The sequence below is a fragment of the Sclerotinia sclerotiorum genome, genomic scaffold (assembly GCF_000146945.2).
Source record: "Sclerotinia sclerotiorum 1980 UF-70 scaffold_6 genomic scaffold, whole genome shotgun sequence".
In the NCBI taxonomy this organism is placed as follows: Eukaryota; Fungi; Ascomycota; class Leotiomycetes; order Helotiales; family Sclerotiniaceae; genus Sclerotinia; species Sclerotinia sclerotiorum.
In genome coordinates, this window is record NW_001820830.1 from 1,011,451 (window position 1) to 1,032,327 (window position 20,877).

The 20,877-nt window shown below is 41.6% G+C and overlaps 7 protein-coding genes across 7 annotated transcripts; 5 read left to right on the forward strand and 2 right to left on the reverse strand.

The window, feature by feature from the left end:
• Window positions 1-346: 346 nt before the first annotated feature.
• SS1G_05220 (hypothetical protein) lies at window positions 347-2,163 on the forward strand (the record flags this gene model as incomplete). Its single annotated transcript, XM_001593742.1, has 3 exons — window positions 347-396; window positions 586-626; window positions 689-2,163. The coding sequence occupies 3 exons, from the start codon at window positions 347-349 to the stop codon at window positions 2,161-2,163; spliced, it is 1,566 nt and encodes a 521-aa protein (XP_001593792.1).
• A 1,448-nt stretch (window positions 2,164-3,611) lies between these two features.
• SS1G_05221 (hypothetical protein) lies at window positions 3,612-4,799 on the forward strand (the record flags this gene model as incomplete). The annotated part of the gene is made up of 1 exon (XM_001593743.1): window positions 3,612-4,799. The coding sequence occupies one exon, from the start codon at window positions 3,612-3,614 to the stop codon at window positions 4,797-4,799; it is 1,188 nt and encodes a 395-aa protein (XP_001593793.1).
• A 763-nt stretch (window positions 4,800-5,562) lies between these two features.
• Window positions 5,563-6,157, reverse strand: SS1G_05222 (predicted protein; the record flags this gene model as incomplete). Its single annotated transcript, XM_001593744.1, has 4 exons — window positions 5,563-5,604; window positions 5,686-5,849; window positions 5,941-6,071; window positions 6,105-6,157. The coding sequence occupies 4 exons, from the start codon at window positions 6,155-6,157 to the stop codon at window positions 5,563-5,565; spliced, it is 390 nt and encodes a 129-aa protein (XP_001593794.1).
• A 1,121-nt stretch (window positions 6,158-7,278) lies between these two features.
• SS1G_05223 (hypothetical protein) lies at window positions 7,279-8,123 on the forward strand (the record flags this gene model as incomplete). Its single annotated transcript, XM_001593745.1, has 2 exons — window positions 7,279-7,995; window positions 8,046-8,123. 2 exons carry the CDS (start codon window positions 7,279-7,281, stop codon window positions 8,121-8,123), a joined length of 795 nt encoding a protein of 264 aa, XP_001593795.1.
• A 2,335-nt stretch (window positions 8,124-10,458) lies between these two features.
• On the forward strand, window positions 10,459-10,875 carry SS1G_05224 (hypothetical protein; the record flags this gene model as incomplete). The annotated part of the gene is made up of 1 exon (XM_001593746.1): window positions 10,459-10,875. The coding sequence occupies one exon, from the start codon at window positions 10,459-10,461 to the stop codon at window positions 10,873-10,875; it is 417 nt and encodes a 138-aa protein (XP_001593796.1).
• A 4,004-nt stretch (window positions 10,876-14,879) lies between these two features.
• SS1G_05225 (hypothetical protein) lies at window positions 14,880-18,336 on the reverse strand (the record flags this gene model as incomplete). The annotated part of the gene is made up of 2 exons (XM_001593747.1): window positions 14,880-18,057; window positions 18,113-18,336. The coding sequence occupies 2 exons, from the start codon at window positions 18,334-18,336 to the stop codon at window positions 14,880-14,882; spliced, it is 3,402 nt and encodes a 1,133-aa protein (XP_001593797.1).
• Window positions 18,337-19,865: 1,529 nt separating this feature from the next.
• SS1G_05226 (hypothetical protein) lies at window positions 19,866-20,586 on the forward strand (the record flags this gene model as incomplete). The annotated part of the gene is made up of 3 exons (XM_001593748.1): window positions 19,866-20,214; window positions 20,299-20,391; window positions 20,519-20,586. The coding sequence occupies 3 exons, from the start codon at window positions 19,866-19,868 to the stop codon at window positions 20,584-20,586; spliced, it is 510 nt and encodes a 169-aa protein (XP_001593798.1).
• Window positions 20,587-20,877: the final 291 nt, after the last annotated feature.

Genomic DNA, 20,877 nt, shown 5'->3' on the forward strand with positions numbered 1-20,877 from the left:
CGATGGAACAAGCTCAGAGTCATTTGATTTGAGATAATGGGGTATAAACCTCATGCATTCGCCACCCACAACAGCCATAGTCAAACCTGCTACTACTACTACATAGCCTATTGTCGAGATAATCTTCATAGAGCCACAGACACAGATAGGCCATAGCCCATAGCTTCGACGCCAGTACCTAGCATCACGATAGCAAAAGACACGATTGTTTTTGGATATCTTATGGTGCCATCTGTTCTATCGTTATTGCATGATTCGCAGGCAATTGCTTCGATGGTAATTTGCTTGGGCGTGTGCCTGGCATTGATATACTGCTGGATTTACCGAAAGCTTCATCAAATGCCAAATGGCCCATTTAGAATCCCAGCCCACTCTTGCTCCTTCGCTCGCAGCCCAGTTAGATTTTATCTTCAACGAAATGGAGGAATGGATATCATCTCACTACTCCAGACATAAAAACGGACCCTGGGAAAAAGCATTGATGCAATCTTTGAGAATTTCCAACATGGGATGACTTCAATGCCTGTTCTCTTGTCACGATAGTAATTGATAAAAATGGGCAACATGCTAATTCTTCTTGCGCAGTAAAATGTTCATTGGTGGATTGAATTGGGAGACTACAGATCGTAAGATGGCTGAACCAATGTTAGGCTCAACCCCTGTATGGCCACTAACTCTTAAATTCTAGAATCATTGAAAGAGTATTTCTCGCAATTCGGTGAGGTACTTGAATGTACTGTTATGAGAGATGGTGCATCTGGTCGATCTAGAGGATTCGGATTCTTGACATTCAAAGATGCTCGGACTGTCAATATTGTCATGGTTAAGGAACATTACCTTGACGGCAAAATAGTAAGACCCGATCTCAAAACTTTCAATAATTCTTTACGCTCTTATCCTTCCAAATTTCACTATTTAGCCTCAAAAAACATAAGCTCACATTCAAATTTCAAGATCGATCCCAAACGCGCTATTCCAAGAGACGAGCAAGAACGTACAAGCAAGATTTTCGTAGGTGGTGTCAGTCAAGATGCTTCCGAGCAAGATTTCAAAGAGTACTTCATGCAATTCGGACGGGTTGTCGATGCCACTCTGATGATGGACAAAGATACCGGTAGGCCTCGAGGATTTGGATTCGTCACATTCGATAGTGAAGCCGCCGTTGAGGCATGCCTGGAAGGCCCACTCGAAATTCATGGAAAGCCTATCGAAGTCAAGAAGGCACAGCCCCGAGGCAACATAAGGGAGGAGGAAGAAGTCAGAGGTCCACGAGGCGGTCGATTTAAGAAAGGGGGAAACGCCGGTGATGACTTTCAAAATTCTAATCAACAGCAACAAGGTGGTCAAATGAATGCTCCAGGCGGTATGACTCCTCAGTTAATGGCCCAGTACTGGCAGCGCATGCAGCAGTATTTTGCACTAATGCAGCAACAAATGGCCATGGGTGGAGGCCGAGGACAAATGCCAGGCGGAATGCCCGGCGGTATGAATCCTGCTATGATGGCCCAAATGGCTCAGATGCAACAAATGCAACAAATGCAGCAGCAAATGCAAGGTGGAGGGGGAGCCGGTGCACGTAGTCAAAGCCCTCAAAGTCCATCGGCTGGAATGGCAGCAATGGCCGGAATGAATCCAGCTATGATGCAACAAATGCAGCAAATGCAACAAATGCAAATGCAGCAGGCAATGGGCGGACAAGCAGGTAACTTCGCGGCTGGTGGTGGTAGTAACCCTGGTGGTCGAATGGGTACACCCGGCTACAATGCATATGAACAAGGACTCTTCGAGCAACAAAAGTATGAACAACAGCAGATGAGACGAGCTCAGCGCGAGCAATCGCAATACGGCGCTGGTGGCGGTGGATATGGAATGGGTGGAGGTGGAGGCGGGCCGACATCTTGGGAGGGTATGTACGATGATGTTCCTCAGCCAGGTACTAGTAGTGGTGGCGGCGGTGGCGGGCGTGGTGGATTTGGTGGTGGGAGAGGAGCTCGCGGAGGCGGGGCTGGAGGAAGTGACAGAGGCTCTGCTCCACCAGCCGTTGCACCGAATGCGCCTGCTGGTGCGCCAACGGGCCCAAAGAATGCCGGAAAGCCTGGTGCGAACTATAGAGGAGGTGGAAGGGGTGGTAGCCGAGGTTTCCATCCTTATGCTAGGGGATAAACGATGGTTCTTTTTCCTTGTTCCTTCGAAAGTCGCTTCACAGCGATGTTTTCAGGGGAAAATTATCCAATCTATACTCGAGTCACCTGCACAGATGAGTTGGGATCCGTCGATGCAGTTACATCCTTTCTATTTTCAGAATCACACATTCGCATAGCCTTCAACTACTTTCGGCGACTGCTCTCATTTAAATTTCTCTTTTGGTTTTTCTTTTTGTCAATTGGAGCTGCGGTGTTAAATTGCAAAAAGATCCATGGAGTTTTCAGATTCCAATAATCATTTCACTTGCAAAACCATTAGCATTGAAAAAATTTGAGGTGGGACTAGTATTCCGACATGAACTTTACGTACTTGTATATTAAAAATAGGCAAATCAATTTAACGGGAATGGAAAATAGTTACTACATGATGTCCAACCCGGTATATGGATGTGATCCGCTTAATCCTCTTTTTTCCGTCTGGAATGATTGTCGGTTGTGCTCTGTAAATCTCATTCGTGTTTTTTAATGTTCTAGTAAGTGTATCTCCTGTTCTTCCAAGCGACAATTAAACCAAAGTTTGCATCTCATCCTTGTGTTTGATTATAAGATAATCTATAGCAGATCTATCTCTTAATAGAATTTTGTGCAGTTTTACGATTTCAATCGGTTAAATATTCATTTTGATGGAGGCCGTCGCTTAATTCGATCTCCTGTGCCTTAGGGTATGTATACCTGGTAGGTAGGTAGTCAATGAACACTTTTTATAGCACAACGTGACTGTACACTGATCATAGGGAGAAGATTTACGATATGCCTTGGTCAGTATTATACTCAAACTTTTACTGCTTCGGAAATGAAAGAGGAAGTGAACGGTATGCAAAAATTTGGAATCATAAGTTAAAGTTCGAATATTCTAAGATTGCTTTAGCGATACCTAGACCAAAATAGATAGATATAGTATTTCTTATTGTAATCTTTCGATTTCCTTGAAGTAAAAGTGCAGCTACCTTGGTAGGCAGAGAATTACCTGAGTCATCCATCCCTATTTAGGAAAGAATGTTCATATGGTGTGAACTAGATTACAGATTAGTATGGCTTAGTGTCAATTAGTGAATTGACGGATTATGGCGATGTGGAAACCACGACGCACTTTTTTTTTTTTTTTGGAGAATACTATATAAGAGGGATATTCTTCCTCGTAGAGTCTTTTTTGTTTTTTTCTTATATATTCTCTCTTGTGTATTCTCTCTTACAGATTCTGTTTACAAATTCTTTTTCACAGATTCTCTCACACAGATTCCCTCACACAGATTGTCTCTCACAGATTCTCTTTTACAGATTGTCTCTCATAGATTCTGTTTACAAATTCTTTTTTACAGATTCTTTCTTACCTATCCCCTCTTAGAAGTTCTTTCTTACATATTCTTTTATCGACGAACAACAGGAGATACTATAGTGGTTGAAATCATGGCTACCTCCCACCGAAATACAGTACCAGATCGAACAAAAGAAGCCAACAACAAGAACAAGAGAAAGGGCAATATGTCAGGTTCTAGCCGTGAATATCCCGATGATGTAGATGATTTACGGATTGCTTTAAAGGAGATGAATGAGGAGGAAAAGGAAATAACGTTAGATACACCCCCAGACACTCCGATTTCCGAAATATATGCTCGTAAACGAGCATGGCACAGAAGAAAAACTCTATACCTGGATATGATCGTCGAAGCGTTCTCAAAACGACATCGAAAAACGGACCCTATCAACCCCACCGGCTCTACCAATCCTACCGACCCTGCCCATCCTACCGATCCGACCAACGACGAGAAAAAGAATGTGTTCGGCTTAGCAGAAAGAGCCCATGTTGAGCTGATATTACAGCTTTATATCAAGAAGAGATCGAGCACAGAGCAATCAGGATTTAGAGACAACTTGATGGACTACTATGGAGTGTCACGTACAAGAGACGGTGTAAAAGAGTGCTGGTGCGTCGTCAGCCACTCGTGGGGTGCTTCAAAGCTGCTCACTGCGGCTCATATCATGCCTGTCAGATTAAGACAATTGCCAATGAAGCACATATTTGGACAGGAGGCGGCTGAAGAGTTGTTTTCCGCCAAAAACGGATTGATTTTAGAAAAGCAAATTGAAAAACATTTCGACAATTGCCAGCTGCCAATAGTACCGTGTTTGTCCGAGGAAGATGTATGGGAGTTAAGAGTCATAGACAAACACCTGCTCAATCAAAGCCATTATTTCACGAGCGAGAATTTTAAATTTCTTCATGGCCGAAAGTTGAAATTTTTGAATGCGAATCGTCCAAGGAAACGATACCTCTATTACCACTGGTTGATGTGTATCACTGTCGCGGCGCAAAAGAAAATGAATCTGAAAAGGATTGAGGAAAAAGCAAGATTTGCCCAATATTGGGGCACACCTGGACGTTATTTGAGAGAAGAGATGATAGCAGCAATGATGAGCTATGCATGCCATCAATCACCAACCGGGAAGCTTATTTTGGGAAAGGAAGAGGGTGAGAATGAGGATGTAGATGGAGATGGGGGTGGTGACGGGGATGAAGATGGGAATGAGAATGAAGACGGGGATGAGGAGGATCAGGAGGACGAGGAGGATGAGGAGGAGAATTACGGAAGATAAGAGAGGTGTAATACCAAATTCAAGATTTTTTCCTTGTTTCTTCATCGCTTCAGAGCGTGAAGAAAAGCAAAAAAGAAGAATGAATGATTTGAGTGGCAGCCCCAAATGTTGGATGAATTTTGCGCGGAAGGCAAGTAATTGTGGTGATTCATAAGGTTAATCATACCCCACAATGAATATTCAGAATTGACTAAAATTTTGACATATTCAATAATTCAGCTTATTTCGGAATTATGTTTGATTTTATACAATTATTATAAATTGAATTGTAGAATTTGAATATTTAGGTATTTTGCGAGAAGACCTCTTGGAAAGACGTCATTAGGTCGGGTGTAACCTTACATGCTGAGTAAGAATTGAGCTCCCTCGGCCGATCGACAAATCGCCTTGCATCGGATCAAAATAATTCCTTCCTTCAGGGATGAAAATCCAACCTGCGGTGTTCACTCAGTTCAACAAATTCCCTGAGGATATCCATCTACTCGTACGGGACTGATGCATTTGTATCTCGCCATCCGGGATGATGGTTTTATCGCATGAACGAACCATCAAGCCGATCAAACACGAGGGCCATTTGTCGATCCGGAATCCTTCGACGTCGGTCACCATAAGGTTTATGAGCGGACCTGAAAATGAATGTCGTGGAAACGCACATATATTATTGCGGGTACTTGGTCTGTCTTCAAATGAGATCTCCTATACAACCCTCTGAGGTTACAAAAAAAGTGATGTTCTGTTCTAGGATGGATGGATGGTATCTCTCTCACAAGTGTCTCTTTTGGCTCAAGGGCATTTCCATAACAGCCTGTGGCACGCACCATAGTGTATCCAGAAATTTTAGAGACGGAGAGGAAAAGGTGGAATGAGTCTGTCGCAGCTCACTTACAGAATTATGTGGCTGGCGATGTATTTTTGATGAGGCAGTCCCGATAAAGACATCGGGAAATGCCAGGTTTGAGATCAGAATATTGATCGGCCGAGCTTGGGATATCCTACGAATTTCGGACATAGAAACTTTGTATACAGGATCTACCCTCTGGCAATCCTTATCTACCAAACAATTATCCTAAAGGCACAAACCACAGATTGATGTATTCTTATTAGCTTTACCAAGATTTTCAGAGGTCGTGCCATTATTTACTGAGATACCTCGCTTGGTTACAACTAAACCCAATGCACATAAGTCCCGTGGGCTCTGAAGTATCAAGGCAGGATGGATCCGATGGCTTGTAGTATCCGTCTTGCTTCAAGAACCTTTCAATGCGAATGGGGCTGACGATCGTCTTTCTATTTACAAATAATGACTAGTGAGAAGTTGTGCGCTCGCCTGATATGGCTGCTGGTAATAATCCTGACATATTCAAACGCATTAGATGACGTAACGGAGTCTCTTATAAGCTGAAAAGACTTCAAATGTCGTGGAAAGTAGCCCCGGAGTAAACTCCAGACTGAGCATCTTCAGACAAGGTCCGCAGCTCTAATTCTGCAGAAACTTTTCCTTTATTTATTCTCACTTTTGAGATATAACATCAAATTACGGTTGTCAGATGCACATTTACTCAAGAGACAAGCCGGCTTTTTTCACTCATAGCAAACGACGACTTACACTACCTTAGTAAAATTATTGTGCTCTTCTAGGAAATTGTTGACATATGCATATTCTTAAGAAGATACTTTAAGCCGTACAATGAAGTTCTAATTCATGGTTTTAATGAAAATTCAAGGTTTTGGTACTCCAGCAGGATTAAAGCCTTAATCTTGGCTTCAAAGGATGTTCTTCGAGGGAAAAATCTTGAAGCTTATTCAAGAGTTTGAAACCTTTCCAGAAATCAGAACGTCAATTGTGGCCTTGAAATGCTAGAATAATATCTAAATCATTCATTTACGGAGTGCGGCTGAAGTTCTAAAAATCACATGTTCATGCCGACAACTATACACCTTCCTAGATAGGTTTGAATTTGGCGGGGGAAAACCTTAATAGAATGAACGGAATCGATTATTTCTTATAATTCCACTTTATTAATTGGAGACTTGCATAAAGGCAAGTAGAATACTCGCTTATATTAACCTACTTCAAAAACTTTACTGTATCTAGGATAGATCTGGAGGATCTATATTTCTTTTATCCCTCAAATAGCCTTGCCCGTAAAATTTAAGCCCGTATAGGAATCTGTTGCATACGCACGAGTCCATCACCATACTTCCATCTGCACATTCCCCTTGGTTTTCGTTCTGTTATACAAAATAAAAGTCATTACGTAGCAGATGATTGCTAGTAGTCTAATCAGCATGTAATATTTGGCCTCTGACGGAAAGCACGGTGTCGCATTATACCTTAGCTTGCATGGAAGTAAGAACATCTACTTCCACCCATCTCGCTTTCAGAATAAAAACTGATGGAGTTCTTATATATCATCGAGCACCTCTATCATTCTTTCTAGCAAACTTTACAAACTCCGTCAAAAAACTTCCTGCAGAAATGTCAACACAATATGATTCAATCGGTGCCAAATATGACACTCTCAATGTCATGCCAATTCAACAGATACAACATGTAGCTATGAAAAGACTTATTGGCACTTTCGATTCTCCCAAACGAGTTCTCGAGCTTGCATGCGGTACCGGCTTCTATACACGCCAGATGGTATCCTGGGGCGCTTCTCACGTAACGGCATTAGATATCTCTCCGGCTATGGTATCCACTGCCCAGAAGTCTCTTCCAGCCGAGATGAAAGATAATGTCACTTTCTGTGTTGGGGATTGTGCTCGACCAGATATTTGGGATAGTGCCGAACTCAAAGATCAAAAAGGAACTTTTGATTTGGTTGTTGCGGCATGGCTGTTGAATTATGCACCTTCGAGGGCAGAGATGCAACGGATGTTTGAAAATATCTATGCCGCACTGAAACCTGGAGGAAAATTCGTCGGACTCACTGTTCACGCGGCAATCATCGATAAGTTTCAGCCGGACGATCCGCTCAATGAGAACGAGAAACATCTCGGTACCGTCTATGAAGTTCTTGGGAAAGTTGATGATGGGTATAGAACTTGTTGTCATGCTTTCACTGAGCCGGAGATTAAGTGGGAATTCTATTTCTTGCGAGAGGATGTGTATTCCAAAGCAGCACTTGGAGCAGGAATGGGTGAGCTCGAATGGAATGTGGTGTTACCAGGGGAAGAACAAGTGGAAAAACTGGTAAGCTTACTTTCTGATAAAATGTTCCTTTGGCTAATAAATGAATGAAGGGTAAGGAATACTGGCAGTCATATTTGGATCGACCAAAAGCTGCTATCTGCATCTCGAGGAAGCCAGATCTTGAATGATGCGAATCTGAATTTTTGACTGCCAGGCCTGGGTATAATAGACATTTGAGTCCATCGAAATATAGATATGAAATAATCGCTTGACAGATTCCAGCTCTTTTGAGAGTAGTTCTGAAAGTAATAATAGTATCAATATCAAACTCAATGTTATGTACTTCAAAAATGTATGGCAGCGACGCGGTTAGGCACTAGTCTATCACGAATTTTTCATATAAGATCTGGAAGTCCTCTCATTCATTTGAAACATGATCGAATATTGAAGACTAGTGATTGGTATAGTATATAAGTCTAGTACCCTACTTTTGGACCACCTTTTTACACCAAAAATTACCATTTTCAACTATTAATGACTCAACAATTAATAAATAAAATCAATTGAGATTTTAGTTATAGTATTTCTATATAAATATAAAAAGACTCTGAAAATTTCAGATTTTTCACGATTTTATTGATTGATATTTTGAAGATTGAAATTTCAATTTTCGATTTGTATAAAATTTATATATAAATTCAAAAAACATTGAAATTTGAAATAACTTTTCAATAAAAATTATTAAAAATAAACTATAAATATTTTTCGAATATTTATATTATAATTGTGACGCCTCACACCTCCGGGTCACGTGGCATGCCCCGTTTGTATTTAATCATAGGAAAACTCTCTACTCTTGTTTTCCTTCTTCTTTTCTCCTTAGCTTAGTATTTTCTAATACAAGATACTTTACCCAGTATTCTTGAGTGTGACAATAATTGATCAAATAAATTAACTTATTTGAAAAAATAATTTATGATTAACGTGGTTTATCATCGAGTGGGCCACTTTTCCCTCAATTCACACCTTCAACTTCTTGTTACGACGGCTATCTTCTATGCCGCGTCACATGACTAAACCAGGGTAACGTGATTAAGTCACGTTATGGACCGCTGAGGAACGCTGGCTGTCCAGGACCGCGCAGCGGTCCTGACTAGCCATAGGCATGAAGGTCTATATAATCAAGATGGATTTCCTTTGTATAGAGCTTCGTGCTCAAGATCAATCATTTAGTATATCCTACTATTAGTTACGAATTGCATTTCATTATTGTCATTACTTAAGTCCCTGCTTGACGCCTAATTATAAACCACCTCGAGAGCCTAGAGCACTTCCACGTGATCTAGACGGCAAACCTCGTAACAGGCGGTTTGGGCCGCTGTTTCCGAGGGGGTCCTTATCGATAAGGAATCCTAGGACAAGTGTCCTGAGGCCAATAGGAAATCACGTGATATGCTAGCTATGCTAGCCAGCTAGCATAGCTAGCACTCAAGGAAACGACGAGTATATAGTTAGGATAGTTTCATAGTTTAGGAGCTTCGTGCTCAACTTAGTTATCAATTAGTTTACCTACATTCTACTTGATCTAGTAACGACTTCACTTCCAAGTGAATACCAATGATAAAGCCTTAACCCACAACTACCAACCAGACGAAACCTCAGGCAGCCGCTGCCTCCAGTACAGTATCGTTACATCTCTCTAATTGAATCAAATTCCTTCAATTGAAGTGCAATAATAACATTCTATATCTTATCTTCAATTTGAAAAGATCTAAGAGGTGGTTCGAGGCGTATAGCAAAAATTATTATAGTTTAAAGTTGGTGGTGAGTTAATTATGACCTGGTTCATCATAAGTTATATTATATAAATATAACGATACTGTACTGGAGGCAGCGGCTGCCTGAGGTTTCGTCTGGTTGGTAGTTGTGGGTTAAGGCTTTATCATTGGTATTCATTTGGAAGTGAAGTCGTTACTAGATCAAGTAGAATGTAGGTAAACTAATTGATAACTGAGTTGAGCACGAAGCTCCTATACTATGAAAATAATGAATGTTTATATACTGGTCCTTTCCAGGAGCCTTGAGGAGCCTATGCTCCTGGAGGCTCCATCACGTGATCCCTACTTGTCCGACGTGATGGTGAATCGTGACAGCGGGTTATGTTACGCCGTCGTAACAATAACTCGATCAATAAAATCATGAAAAATCTAAAATTTTTAGAATTTACTATTACATAAATTAAAGCTTTATAGCGTGGTTTATCAGGACCCTGTACATATCAGGACCCTGTACACTTTTACCTCAATTATCACCCTTCAACTTCAACACGCGATTTATCAATATTTAATTATGCAAACTACTTCAAAAGAAACTCGAATCAATTTAGCTATTGAGGCTATTCGTACATCTCAAAATTTGAGTATTCGGAAAGCTGCAAAACTCTATAATATACCTCATACTACCCTTACTTCTAGAATGAATGGAATTCTGCCTCTTACTGAACGTCGACCAGCAAATCATAAAATGACAGAATTGGAGGAGAAATCGCTTCTTCAATATATATTGGATATGGATGAAAGAGGGTTTAGTCCTCGAATAAATGATGTAGAAGATATGGCGAATTATATACTCAAAACGCGGGGTGCGAAGAAGATTGGAAAGCTCTGGGCTCATCGTTTTGTGAAACGACATACAGAATTAAAGACACGTTTTAATCGTGTTTATAACTTTCAAAGAGCTCTCTGCGAAGATTCAGAGCTTATTGAAAGATGGTTTCGATTGGTATCGAATATGCAGGCCAAATATGGTATTCTGGACTGCGATTTCTACAACTTCGATGAGACAGGCTTTATGATGGGACAAATATCACCATATATAGTAGTTACTAAAGTTGATCGATATGGAAAAAGCAAAGCTATACAATCAGGCAATCGAGAATAGGCTACAGCGATTATTTGTGTTGATGGAGAAGATCACAATATACCTCCGTTTTTGATAGTAAAAGACGAATACCATCTTTCAAATTGGTATACCGAAGGTGATTTACTATATGATTGGCTTATTAAACCTACTATCAATGGATGGACAGATAATGAGACAGATCTTGAATGGATTAAGCACTTCAACAAACATATTGAAAGTAGGAAAGTGGGTAGATATCGAATGCTAGTGCTTGATGGGCATGAAAGTCATAAATCGCCAGCATTTCAGGAATACTGCAAGGAACACGACATTATATTACTTAGTTTACTACCTCATTCTTTGCATTTAACTCAACCACTCGATATCGGTTGTTTTGGTCCTTTAAAGTATTCATATAATCGACAAATCGAGAACTTTATCAAGGCACATATCACTCATATTACCAAAACCGAGTTCTTTCAAGCCTTCAAAGCTACATATATCGAAGCAATATCTATATCAAATGGTAAAGCTGGGTTCCGCGGAGCTGGGCTAATCCCATTTAATCCGGAAATTGTACTTTCAAAGCTAGATATTCGAATAAAAACTCCATCAAATAAATCAATATCAGCCGATCCTGATATATAGCAATCTCAAACACCTCACAATCCAACTAAAGCTCTTTCTCAATCCACTTTAGTGAAAAGTCGTATTGCTCAACATCAAGAGAGCTCACCTACTCCAATATTTAAAACAATTGCAGCTTTAGCTAAGGGTACAGAACTCTTAGTTCATGCGAATACGCTTTTAGCTGCTGAGGTTCATAGTCTCCGCAAAGCAAATGAAGCACTTAGTAAACGCCGGAGAGCTAGAAAAGCTTTAATACGAAAAAAAAGAGTACTTTCAGTAGAAAATGGGCATGATATATTAGAACAAGAGAATGTAGAAGATCAGATACGACGTGATGAATTTACAAATGGTGATTCTTCAGCAAGGAGGCAAGCTACTATACGACGATGTAGCAAATGTGGTAATGCTTCACATAATACACGAACTTATCAATTAGATCCAGCATTAGTTGATGTTGACCTCCTGGGATCTTGGCAGCATATGCATATATAGTACATATGCATATAAGGAGCAAACAAAACTCAACTTTTAATTCATTCTTTCCTTTTTGGTATACTGTTTGTTTGCTTTCAATATTTTGATTTCAAAGCACTTTAATTCCGAAGGCCGAATACCTAACCTATTCCTTCATTTTTTTTCAATATATACTCGCAGCTTAACTGCTCAGCTAGAAAATCAATTCAATCTGATACTCTTTCTGGTCTTAAGAAACCCAACAGTTGATCTTTGAATTGTATATAATTTAATTCTAATTTATAGTATTGTTGTAATTTTATTTCAATGGAATATGGGCAATTGAGGTAAAAGTGTACAGGGTCCTGATATATACAGGGTCCTGATAAACCACGTTACTGTAAATTTTATTAAATTATATTTATTGTTACGTGACGGTTGTTATCCCACTAGTGGCTCACGTGCACTAGCCCTGTATATAAAGACCTTCTTACTTAGAATCCTCTTAGTTCTTTAGTTTTAGATTCTAAGTAATTGAATTGACTCCGTTTACGACTTTTCCGTCACATTTATAAATAAAAAAATTATAAAGATCGATTTTTGTTATTTTTGGTGCAAAAAGGTGGCCGAGATTAGGGGTGGCCGAGAAGTGGGGTACTAGACTTAACTCTCATTGTAGACAGAGAACAGGCGTCTCGTATCCTGTCGAGCACCAGAGACCATGGTATCCTCCGCGACAACAAATATGTTCATTATTCTCGAATTAACAATCTACCTACAAATCTCCAAATCAGAACCTCAAATCTAATTCCAAATATGACGGAGACGGAGATTTACTCATAACACCCCCGCCCCCTTCTCTTCCTTGCCTCACCCTCATCCTCCAGAAACACAGCTCCTTCCCAACCCCGTAAAAAATAATACACCTCCCGTATTCAATTCAAACCATAACCTACTCAATTTTTTCCTTATAAATAACTATTACTATCTTCAAGTTCAAGTTTATCATTTTTCCGATTTATCACACTCCACTCCACATCGAATTCCGACCAGTCTTAAATCCAACTACACTCATCCTCCTGATAAATTAACAATCAACCACTTTAATATCACCCATATTATATTATATCGATTCAAATGATCATCCTCCCCTCGTATCAAAAAAAAAGAAGAAAAAAAGAAACGACAACACCATCTGTTCTATATACCCTTCTAACATTCTACCACTCCATTCTTCCACCACAACATCACCTACACAAATAAAAACCTACTATCTACTATCTAGTATCTACTAATCCACCCCTTTAACTACCTACTCCACAATCTATACCAATCACCTCCAATTACCACATTCATTTACACGCATACTCCCTTTCATCTCCATCTCCACACGGCCTTCCCTCATACCCCTCAAACAAAATCAAATTAAATCTATCCACTCCCCTCCCCTACTGTAACGATACTGTACTGGAGGCAGCGACTACCTGAGGTTTCGTCTGGTCAATAGTTGTGGGTTAAGGCTTTATCACTGGTATTCACTTGGAAGTGAATTCGTTACTTTATCAAGTAGAATGTAGGTAAACTAATTGATAATTAAGTTGAGCACGAAGCTCCTTAACTACGAGACTAAATGAATGTTTATATACCCTATATCATCTTTTGAGGACCTCTGGGACCCTAAGGTCCAAAAGGTCCTCAAGGTCCTCGAGGTCATGTGAATTAATGAATCGTGACACCTACCTCCTTCTATAATATTCACAATGCAAACCACCTCCTCAAAACTATACAATAAATAAAATCTATCTCCATATCTATCCATATATCCATCTACTAATATCTATTCAAACTAAACATCGCAAAGAAAAAGAAGACGATCAGAGAAGATGAGGGGATAAGTATAAATATATAAAAAGAGAGAGAATAATTTATTTGTTTATTTACTTATTTACTAATTGAAATATCAATACTTTGAAATATCAATACTCTTGAGTTTTTATATTGATTATCTTAAGTTGTATTGGAGTATTAACTACTCTTTTTATATCAATCAGTGTTATATCAAATCCAATCCGATCCAATCAATGTCACACTCAAGAATACTGGGTAGAGTATCTTGTATTAGAAAATACTAAGCTAAGGAGAAAAGAAGAAGGAAAACAAGAGTAGCGAGTTTTCCTATGATTAAATACAAACGGGGCATGCCACGTGACCCGGAGGTGTGAGGCGTCACAATCAAAGCTCTTTACCCCTTAATTTAACGACTCGATATGATTGGGTTTAATTCATCGACTTTACTTATCTACTTACCCACTTAATCCCTCGCTTATTTATACACACAAGCATATAGATATTCATAAGTAGGACTTGCATTTATGCATTTATGCATTTGATAATGTGTTCAATTGTCTTTATTTTATCCATTTATTCTTTTCTCGGCATCCCGCCTTCCCGTCATCCCTCTACGCATGTCCTCCCTATACGCATGTCCTCCCTAATCCAGCTTCTAGCCCATTTTTAATCTTTCCTCCCATTTTCCCTTCCCTTCCTTTCCATTCTTCCCCTCCCTTCCATCCCAATCCAACCCACCCTAGCCAAACAGACTTCATTCGTCTCCGCATTCCAATATCCATCCTAACCATCCCTATCCCACCCATCTTCAATCCACAGTCCTCTTACCGCTACCTACTGACCACTGACCACGCCCGAAACAAAAAACGCCATACATGCATGCCCATTTCCCCATAAAAATTTCACGAAACGAGTCCCTCCCATCCCCGCCCCAATCTAACCTAACGTACATGAAAGTAAAAGGATGTAAAAATCCCGCAAAAAAGGTATAAAGAAACCAAGCGACCAACCAAAAATAACCATCTCAAATCATACAAAAATATATAACACATCATCGCCCACTCAATGCCCCCATATATGATCAGCCATGATCCTTAACCTAAAAATTCACCTCAATACCTTCTCCTTCTCGAACTTGGGGCTCCCAAATCAATATTCTTCATTTCCTCCAACAGCGCCCACGCATCTCCAGCTCCACCTCTTCCTGTACCACTACTGACCGGGGCCGGTAACGCCATTGGAATTTTCGCCGGTACAACCGGTAAACCCGAGCCTCTATATCCGTTTCCAAATCCTCCATTACTAGGATTAATTCCATATTGATAACCATTTGGCGAATAATTTTCATTAGCATATTCTGCCGTGGAAGGTCTATGCATTGATGTTCTACTAGATGCGTAATTTTGATCTTTGTAGATTGGTACATTTGGGGATGAATGATATGCCGGTTGTGCGGACATGCGGTTAGCTTTCTTTTGAAGTTTTCTATGAGCCGTAGCTGGAGGGTGATCAGGTGTACCACCGCTGAAATAAATTGGGGAAGAAACGACCATTGACTGAGGTCTCCCCGCTTGACGTAATTGCTTGCGACCAGTTGATGGCATTGGCTGTGCTGCTGGCTGAGCTCGATAATTGCGATCTGGCACTTGGGATGCGTATTTAGGTCCTTTCTGTTCCAGAAGTGGTGCGTAATTGGATTCGGGAATATGATCACTCGGATCAATTTCTCTACCATCATAAGTAATGATTTTGGCGTCCGGGTCGTCTTTGGAATCATAAGCAGCGCTTAGAGATGTCGCAGATTTCGATCCTGCTAGACTTGGGTTGAAAACATCATATGAATCCGGTCCGAATGCAATACCGGATAACCTTCTAGGCTCAGGAGCAGGACTGACCGGTTTTCGCATGACAGATGGGTTAGGAGAAGTTCCTCTTCTAGCCATGGGATTGGGTGAAGTCCCTCTTCTACTCATAGGATTGGGTGAAGTACCTCTTCTATCCATAGGATTAGGAGATACGCCTCGTCTATCCATGGGATTGGGAGATACGCCTCGTCTATCCATGGGATTAGGAGATACACCTCGTCTATCCATCGCAGGATTAGGAGAGGCACCCCTAGGCTTTACAGGCACCATAGCAGTAGAAGTATATCGACCCTGGCGATCATCATACGCTGCTTGTGGCGAGTATGGTACAACAGCAGAATTATCATGGTAGGGAAGAGGTATAGGTTGTTGAATCTGCTGTGGTTGATGCCTTGAACTTTCTTGATATCTCCCCCGTTGCGAGCTGCTAGTATTCTGGCTATAACTTGCGCGCTTCTCCTGATAGATTCGATCCGATATTTCCTTAGCAATGATTGGATCCATTCCTGGCACCAAAGTTGGTGGCATCTCCGGTAAACCATAATCTCCGTTAGTACTTTGCATACCCAGAGAATGACTCCTATCTTGACGAGATGACGGAAGCTGTCCATAAGAATGTCTCGAGGTTACAGAAGCGCCGTGGCTAATAGAAGACATAGAACTAGAGGTCGCATAACCACCCGAGCTAATCGAAGGTTGATGGCTAGGAGCAGTTGTTGCAACACTATTTCCACTAGGTCGATGTCTTAAATTCAACGGTGCTGGTACTTGGTCATACATCTCATTAGTTTGCTGTTGCATGGCACTTGGCGCGCTGCCTCTGTGTGGAATAATTGGCTGATAACTGTTTTGCCCTGGACCTGGTGCTGGAATGGGTGGAGCGTCCTCAACAGTTGGCTGCATGTCCTCATGACCAGCATTATATCTTAAATCTCTCGAATCATAAGAGTTATGTCGAGGAAGGTGAGGATGTCCATTTCCCGACCTTCGAGGCTGATCGTCAATCTTTGACGGACTGTAGGCTTGATAAGCTGGAGTAGGTTGTGTATATGTAGGGTTTGAATGACGGTGCATATCATCCATTGGAGTATTGTAAGGATTCGAATCTCCCCTGCTAACGGGACGGCCATGAACTGCTCTAGGTTGGGCAAGGGGTGGTGCCGGGCTCACATTTTTACTTGCATGAGCTGGTGGAGGAGGGGGTGGAGGACCAGGGCTCGTCGGAAGCTCATATGGGCCTGGCTGTTGGGACTCATAATTGATCATATGAGATCCATTGTATCTATCGCGAGGATCCTCTTCCTGGTTTGAGTATTGATTTATATCATGACCGTGTTCGTAATCGTTGCGGGACATGGGGTCGTAAGTTTCATATCTATCATTATTTCGCATTGGTTGTGAACTTTGTGATGCCCCAGCTATCATATCCTCAGGTGCTCCATATGGTGTTGATCCTGGACTTACATCATATCCTTGAGATTGGTTATATCGGGCTTGAGGTGCATTGAATTCTACTCTTTGGAGAGATGACTGATCTGGAGCGAATCCGTTCTGGTACCCACGCGGTGGCATTTGTGTGTGCTCCTGAGCCATCATAAGGCTATGATATCCACGCTGCGATTGAATAGGCTCAAAAATATTGGCAGGACCTGGATATCCGCGGGGCGAAGGTTGATCCTGAATAACATGCGTACTTGCATATCCTCGAGGAACGTGATCCGGCATACCATTCGAAGACATCTGATACCCTTGCGGTGGTGTCTGGATGTGATCTGGTGGGTTTTGATATCCGCGAGGCGGCGTTTGAACATGATCAGACATCGAGGACGGGGGTTCTCTGTATCCACGAGTAGGGGTCATTTGCACATGATCAACTGCAGACGGTGCTTGATAACCTCGCGAAGGAGGGTGAACAAGCTCGGCAGGCGCTGGTGCCGCAACAGGAATCGAAGCCGGCGCAGGTGCTGCGACAGGCGGTTGAGCTGGAGCTCCGGTGATGGGATCGGATGGCAGAGGTCGTCTCTTAACCACGGATTTCGCTCCCAATTGTCTTGGTCCACTCACTCCTTCTCTCGTGCTCCCACTTCCACTCACACTTCCGAAGTCCGTTATCGATTGCGCAGATGTAGATGGTGTAATGACCGATTGGGTCTGTTTCAGTTCTTTCCTTTCTGGTCTCTCTGATTTTTCTGGTTTAGGCCTTTTATCGTAATATGTGATCTCGACCCTAATTTCTCCTGCATATTTTCCTTTGAAATTTAAATTATGCCACACATCACTTTGTCCACCTCCTGCAACGATAACGTCTTGCAAGTTAATCCAAGTCTCCCCTATCAGATCCGTTCTCTTGTCGTCGTTAAAAACTGAGACCTTCAATTGATAATAATCCGGCGAATCGTGCACTGTAAATCGTAGCTCTTGATCCCTACATAGCTTTGTCAGTAACGAAACCTAATAATTATTTCCAATTGGGTACTCACCATCGAGGAGTTTGTCCACCCCTCTTGTCCGTCTCTGTTTTTTTTGCTTCCTTGCCCAGTCGTGCTGCACAATAGGGATCCTGCTTGCCAATTGTCTTCCGATTCGGTAGATTCTTCGCTCGATCAACAATAACAACCAGAGTACCAATTTCTGGGCCATCAACCGTCATATCTGAGAAGATTCCAGCAGTATGCATGCCGGCCATTTTAGGTTTCGTGGCCATCATGAAGGAGTTAAGGAAGGGAGTACGTATGTGTACGTATGTAGGTTAAAAGAAAGGAAAATCAATGTGTATAATCTAATGGTCGTAAATAATAATTCTCAAGATCGAGGTCGTGGTCGTGGTCGAGGTCGTATGCCAAGTCGTAAAGTTGATCTCGGCCTCGAATGTTGTGTAGTAAAGAGCTTCTTTCTCCCTTCTTTCTTTCTTCCCTCACCAGCTCTAGCTAGGCATTGTCTCTGGGAATTGGTCGACTGATATTCCCCAAGTCGACGCCGAGTAGGTACTTCTTCGCGTTAGGACCCTTGCATCTCAGACCGTTCTATGCAGGATAAATCAAAAAAAGGCTGACGGTCCAGAAATTTCGAAGAATTGATTTGAGAGAAGAGAAATGGTGCCCGTTTTACTTGCGATGAAGCGGGTCTACAGTGGATTGACTCAAAGGTTGTTCAAAGTGTTCCCTCTCTTCTGTATGCAAGTTGTGCGAAAGTCGTAAAGGGAGTGGCTGAAATCGTGGAGAAAGAATGGCGAAGGCTGGTGTTATCCTTGTCGGGATTTTACCTTGGGACAATTGTTAATGAGAAACAAAGAAATGGATTCATCTACTAGGAAGGTGTTGATAGGATTGAGTAAATGTTATCGTTGAATTACACGTATTGAAACTTTTCATTTATAGCTAATAAATTGACTTAGCATTGTTTTTATTTACATTCGGTTGATTTAACTTTTCGTAATATTTCCCTCACTTCCCTCTCCCATACAATTCACAGATATCGTAGATTTCCAACTGATGACGAAAATCGGGGCTTGGGTCCGGATAAATGTATGTATGTACATAATTCAATCCTTGTCTCGAATCACAGTATAAAATAATCCTTGTTTACACAGCTTCATCCATAAGGGAGGAAGAACAGTAAAAATAGAAACCAGAATTTGATTTGGTTACGGCGGTTACCATCATTTCAAGTGGCTGGAGTGGCTGAAGTAAGGTATTCTTCATTCTTCCCAGACATGATGAGTAAGCCCGGCGCCCAATCACAAAAATGTCCGACCTCGAAAATGGCGAAAATCATTTAATTGTAAATGGTTATCGATCGGAAAATCATCGATACCCATTGGTGGAGTCTATTTGCTGCAGGTACTCCGTAGCTTCCAAGATTCTAGCTTCATTTATCAAAGATCTATGGAAGATCAGCGGCTGTTTCGTTTTAACTACCAAATACCAAACATTGATGAGGTCGACCGGGATCGAGAGTTTTGATCATATCAAAGTTGTCTGTTTGTCCGTTATTATTGATTGAATGAAAAAAACCTACACATACCCCGTGCGCGCCGCTTTTGCTTGTTCTTCGGATATTCCCGAACACCGGCCGGTGTGTCGAAACCTTATCTCGTCCCCGCCTTACACCATCAAGAAATGCACAACGCCCTTTTCATCACACCATCCAACCTCCCAACCAACCTGCAACCTAACATTTCCTAACCAAGCTCTCCACTCACCTATCCCCCCCATACATTAACCCTTCAAAATCATGTATACCATTGCGCCCTCCCCCACCCCCATCCTCCTATCAGACCCAGTGACCTCCGCCCCGCCCGACACCTCAGCTCCTTCAATCCTCCGCTATATTATCGGTTTCCTCCTCATCGGTATTGCCTGGGGCTTCACAACCCCCTTTATCCGAGCCGCCGCACGAACCCATCAACCACCCTCTCACCCCATTCTCTCATCTCCTTCAGTCACGAACTCTTTTCTCAAATCGAAGCTGTACGGCGCGTTTTTCGGAGTTGTGGATCTTTTGAGAAATCCTAGATATGCAATTCCCTTGGTAGTGAATTTGACGGGAAGTATTTGGTTTTTTCTGTTGATTGGTCAAGCTGGTAAGTGTTCTTTTTGGTGTTATGATTTGAAGACAGATGGAGTCGTGGAATTGATGACGTAGATGATGCTAAGTTTGTATATAGAACTCTCATTGACAGTCCCCATTACAAACTCCCTCGCTTTTCTCTTCACCGTACTAGGAGAATGGTGGGTAGAAAGAAAAGTGATCAGTCGGGGTAAGTTCTTTCATCTCGTCCCCTCCTCTTCACCCCCACTTCACTTGAGATCAACACTGTTGATCGGAACAAATATTCGAAAGCCCTTTGTTCCCGGGTACGAGCACGAGGGCTGATTTAGCGATAGATACCTGGATTGGTATGATATTGTCATTATGTGGTATCGCGCTCTGTGTCCATAGTAAGACAGGATGAGTCTCCATGAGTTATTTTTGGATCACGTTTTCGGGAGTGGGGGATTCGATATTCTATAGAATGATTGGTCGAAAGAAGAATTGATCATGTGGGGTCCAGGCAAATTGTACGCATATGGTTTTTTGGTTAGCCGCCATAGGAGGCTGTAGTATATATTTCTCGTTCAAAAATGATGTAGAGAGCATGACAGGATTCACGATGTTGGATATTTGAAGTTGGAAAGGTCAATGTCAATAATATCATATAGAAGCTCGGTAACACGTCCCAATAGTTTGATTCATAGATTAACAT